A 5,250-nucleotide genomic window follows, 5' to 3' on the forward strand; every position below is an offset into this window, starting at 1 on the left:
ATGAACTTGTTTATTGATACTTAAACGTCATTAGGCGTTACATCAGCAAAATAGTGAATAAACGCCTACCTATTGGAGAAAGTGTTAAAATGAAGTTTCTCCAAACGCTAGATGTGCACATAAACCAAAGCCTGCTTTTACAAATGGGGGGAAATGCTGAAGTGATGCCTATGTTACAGTATTTATTTAATAAACGCCATGGTTCCAAACACCCTCTTTATTTCTGACATTTAACGTCTTCAAAGAAGCAACCATAAACAAGTTTTGGACACAAGTTATGTGAGCCCAGTTCGGGTCCATACTCGGTATTAATGGCTAAGACCTTGTATTTAAGAAGGTGTTTGTGTCATGTTCTGGGTTGATGGCATGCTCCCAACCTCTTCCTCGCCCCCTACCTCGACCTCGAGCTATGTTGCTAAGGCAAAGTAAGAGCAGAATCAAAAAATTTGGGAAACATAATTCAAAAACAAGCCTTTGAAAGTTTTTTTCATCTCCTCCCTTCATTGCTCGAAAATAATAGAATTTATAACTTACTGGCCCAACAAACTTAGCAACTACTAAAAGATAGCAACTACAAAAAATAACAACTTCTAGAAAATAACAGCTACTAGAAAATAGCAACTGCTAGAAAATAGAAACTAAAAGAAATAACAACTCTAGCTCACTACAGCTAGTTATTTGGGCCAACTCAATAAACTAAAATAAATTAAAATTGTTGCACATGACAATCCTTTCCCCTTGAAAACATCCTTGTCCTCAAGGACACATAAAGTCTGGGAATTTCTCTCGAAGTTTATACTCATCCTCCCAAGTAGCATCGGTTGTTGGAAGCCCCTGCCCCTGTATAAGTAATTCATGTTTATGCCCTTTGCCTCGAGAGTTTAAAACTTCTATAGGTTGAGGTTGCAGGTGACCTGATGTTTCTGATACTAATGGAAGAGAAGAATCAATTTTATCAGTTGTACCCAGTTGTTTCTTTAGGAGTGACACATGGAAAACTGGGTGAATCTTACTTCCTGGCAGAAGATCAAGCCAATAAGCCACCGACCTAATTCGTTCTAGCACATGGTATGGCCCATAAAATCGTGGGGAGAGTTTATGTGATCTTCTCAACGCCAACGAAGTTTGCCGATAAGGTTGTAGTCTCAGATATACCCAATCACCCAAGTCAAATTCTCTCTCGACTCTTCCTTGGTCATAAGTAGTCTTCATTCTAGTTTGTGCTTGTTGGAGCTAGCCTCTTAGGTCTTTAACAACTTGATCTCTTGCTTGGAGTATGTCATCTACAGCCCCAACCTTTGACGCACCCGGAACATAGGAAAGCAAATTGGGGGGCTCCCTTCCATACACCACTTCAAAGGGAGTTTTGCGAGTAGAAGCATGTAGGCTAGTGTTGTAAAAGAACTCAGCTCAAGGAGCCCATTGAACCCACTCCTTTGGTCTTGAACTAGTAAAGCAACGTAGGTACATCTCAAGAGTCTGATTTACTGCCTCCGTTTGGCTATCTTTTTGGGGGTGATTAGAGGAGCTGAAATTGAAGCTAGTCCCCTGCAATTGGAAAAGCTCTTTCCAAAAAGCACTTATAAAAGTGGAGTCCCGATCACATACTATTGAACTCGGCATGCCATGGAGTTTGAACACATTTTCAAAGAATATTTGAGCCACTTTTGGTGCAGTGTATGGGTGAGACATTGGGATAAAGTGTGCATATTTGGATAGCCGATCTACCACCACAAAGAGGACTGTCTTCCCCTTAGATGGGGGTAGGCGTAGGCCATCAATAAAATCCATAGAGATGTCTACCCATACCTGTGTAGGAATAGGCAATGGTTGGAGAAGTCCTAGCGGCTTTTGATGATCTATCTTATGGCATTGACATACATCACATTGCTTGATGTAATCCAGTACAACTTTCCTCATCTGCCCTCAATAGAATATTGCCTTTACGCGATGAAGAGTTTTGTAAAGTCCCTCATGCCCAACGCCATGAATTTCTTGGAGAATGATTGGGATGAGTTCTGAGTTTGATGGAAGATAGATACGTCCCTTAAAGAACATTACGCCATGTCGATTTTCCCATGGTCCAATAGTTTCTCCTTGCTCGTGTAAGTGATGAATTCGTTGCAGCTCTGGGTGTGACTGGTTCTCGCCCTTGATGGACTCCAGCCATTGAGGAAGAGGGCTAGAAACTGCATTGAATTCCCCCTTGTGTTTCTCTTCTTGATAGAGCATCTGCTGCCATATTATTCTTACCCTTCTTATATTCGATGGAGAAGTCATAACCCATTAATTTGAGCAGCCATTTTTGTTGTGGTTCTGTCATTATTCGTTGCTCCCAAAGAAATTTGAGGCTGCGTTGATCAGTTCGAACCACAAAGTGACGTCCAAGCAAGTAAGGTCGCCATTTTTTTACTACAAGAACCAGTGTCATAAGTTCCTTTTCATAAGTGGACAGCAAAAGGTGTTTTCCCTTCAAGGTGGTGCTGAAGTAAGCAATAGGTTTTTGTTCTTGCATTAGGACAGCCACTAATCCATTCCCTGATGCGTCACATTCCACCACAAACGAGAGCTGAAAATTTGGCAAGTCTAAAACTGGAGCTTGCATCATGGTTTGTTTCAATAATTCAAACGCCTCTTCTGCCTTTTAGGACCAAAAAAAGGCATTTTTTTGCAACATGTCAGTCAAGTGGGCTGCAATTCTGCCATAACCTGCAATAAACTTTCGACAATAGCCCGTTAATCCTAAAAATCCCCTCAAATCTTTAATGGTTGCTGGTTTTTGGCCATTCCACCATTGCCTTTATTTTTTCTAGATCTACCTTCACACCGTCTTGACAATTAATATGCCCCAAATATTTGATTTGGGTCTGCCCGAACTAACATTTTTCTTTATTGACTGCAAGATAATGAGCTCATAGAATAGAAAAGGTAATTCTAATATGTTTCAGATGTTCAACCCATGTGTTGCTATAAATTAGAATGTCATCAAATAATACCAAGATGAATTTCCTTAGATGAGCCTTAAAAATTTCATTCATAAGTGATTGAAATGTAGATGGGGCGTTAGAGAGGCCGAAAGGCATTACCAGAAATTCGAAGTGCCTGTGGTGAGTTCGGAAGGCTGTTTTATGTACATCAAGAGGATTCATTCGTATTTGGAAGTACCCGGATCTGAGATCCAGTTTGGTGAAAAATTTGGCGCCGTGTAGCTCATCTAATAATTCATCTATAACAGGAATTGGGAACTTATCTTTGACTGTCACCTGGTTTAGTGCTCGATAGTCCACACAAAACCTCCAACTCCCATCGTGTTTCCGCACTAAAAGTACCAGAGAGGAGAATGGGCTTTGACTAGGACGAATTATACCTTGTGATGGCATCTCCTCCACCAAGCGTTTAATCTCTTGTTTCTGGAAATGCGGGTACCGATACGGGCGTACACAAGTTGGTCTTGCTCCTGGCTGGAGAGGAATCCTGTGATCATGAGAGCGCGGAGGTGGTAGTCCCATAGGTGCTTCGAACAAATCGTTGAACTCAATGAGTAAAGGCCCCATTGTTTCAGGCAGTAACTCCTCACAATCTGCATGCTCATGCTGGATTGCACAAAGTTGTAAGATAATTCCCCTAGCATCACTTTGCCTCAATGTTCTAGGAATAGTTTCACCTTCGAGAGCTCGAAGTTCTAAGGATGTTGAACCTTGTATTAGCACCTTTCGCCCAGCTAGAGTGAATTGCATTTGCATCCTTCCAAAATCTCATATTGGGCCAAGAGTACCCAACCACTGCACTCCTAGAACAGCATCACAACCTTCTAAAGGAAGCAAGAAAAAATCTACCTCAATTGGAATGCCTTGCAAGGATAGTTTTACTCCATTACAACTTACCAGACTTGACAACCTTTCCCCATTAGCGACCACCACGTTAAGCAAGTAGCTTCTTTCCGGCTTGAGTCCGCTGATTTTGGCAAATTTATGATGCAAAAAATTGTGAGTGGAACCAGAATCAATTAAAATTGTTAATGGTGTCTTACCAATTTGTGAGTGGCCCCGCATGGTTTGTGGGGATTGAACCCCAGCCAAGGCATGTAAAGAGATAGCCGGTGTCTCTTCTACATACTCTTCTTCTGTGGTTCCTTCATCATCTTCTTCTAATTCAATGAAGAATATTTTCTTGCATTTATGACCCATGGTATACTTTTCATCACAATTGTAGCACAACCCTTGTTCTCGCCGCTTTTGGAGTTCGGTTGGAGATAATTTTCGGATTGGTAAAATCCTTTCTGAATTGGTGCTTTTAGAACCATTCGGGTTTGAATTATTCCATTGGTTGTTGGAGTTGCGAACTGAAGAAAGGAATGTTGTGTTAATGGAGCGCCTCACTTCCTGGGCCTTGAATTCATAGGTACGTGCTAACCCAATTGCAGCGGACAGATTTTGAGGGTTTTGGACTCTCACATCAGCCCTTAGCCCATCTTTTAGTCTACTAATAAAACACTCAGCTTCTTATTTATCTATCAAAGTACCAGCTTGTGCTAGAAGTCTCTCAAACAGAGTTTGGTAATCTGAAACAGTCCCCATCTGCTTAAGCTTGCATAGGTCTCCAAAGAAATCTTCATATTCGGTCACAGCAAACCTCTCTAGTAATCCCGCCTTCATTCCTTCCCAAGTAACCAAGTGTCCTTGGTTTTTGCCTCGCTGGTACCACAATTGAGCATCTTTCTCTAAGTGATAGGCTGCTAATTTGACTTGTTCTTCCAATGATGTCCCTTGAAATTCAAAGAATTGTTCTGCACGGCAAATCCATAGAGTTGGATCTTCCGAGCCATCATAGCGAGGAAAATCAAGCTTTGCAAGCTTAGGAACCACCATTCCACTTGCGTACCTAGCACCACCTTGTCCATGCGGTCCCCGATTCCTATTGACGGACCCTTCTTCTGACAATTCTAATCGTGAGTTCACTGTCCCCATTAGTTCTTCCATCTGCTTAAGGAGTCTCTTTTGACCTGAGCTCAGGTTCTCCACCTGAATTTCAAATCGTTGGAGTCATTGATCGTCAGCCATAACTGGCTCTGATACCAACCTGTCACGTTCTGAGTTGATGGCACACTCCCGACCCCTTCCTCGCCCCTACCTCGACCTCAAGCTATGTTGCTAAGGCAAAGTAAGAGCAGAATCAAAGAATTTGGGAAACAGAATTCAAAGACAAGCCTTTGAAAGTTTTTTTTCATCTCCTCCCTTCATTGCTCGAAAA

The 5,250-nt window shown here is 41.8% G+C and overlaps 1 protein-coding gene across 1 annotated transcript; it reads right to left on the minus strand.

Moving 5' to 3' along the window:
- Positions 1 to 4,502: 4,502 nt before the first annotated feature.
- LOC148851765 (uncharacterized) lies at positions 4,503 to 4,979 on the minus strand. Its single transcript, XM_088945705.1, has one exon. The coding sequence runs from the start codon at positions 4,977 to 4,979 to the stop codon at positions 4,503 to 4,505; it is 477 nt and encodes a 158-aa protein (XP_088801831.1).
- Positions 4,980 to 5,250: the final 271 nt, after the last annotated feature.

The sequence above is a fragment of the Nelumbo lutea genome, chromosome 5 (assembly GCF_056320005.1).
Source record: "Nelumbo lutea isolate HS-2025 chromosome 5, American lotus-T2T, whole genome shotgun sequence".
Taxonomy (NCBI): domain Eukaryota; kingdom Viridiplantae; phylum Streptophyta; class Magnoliopsida; order Proteales; family Nelumbonaceae; genus Nelumbo; species Nelumbo lutea.

What these genes read in the sequence shown, in the direction of transcription:
- LOC148851765 (XM_088945705.1), bottom strand. Translation starts at nt 4,979, where the DNA reads ATGGAAGAACTAATGGGGACAGTGAACTCACGATTAGAATTGTCAGAA.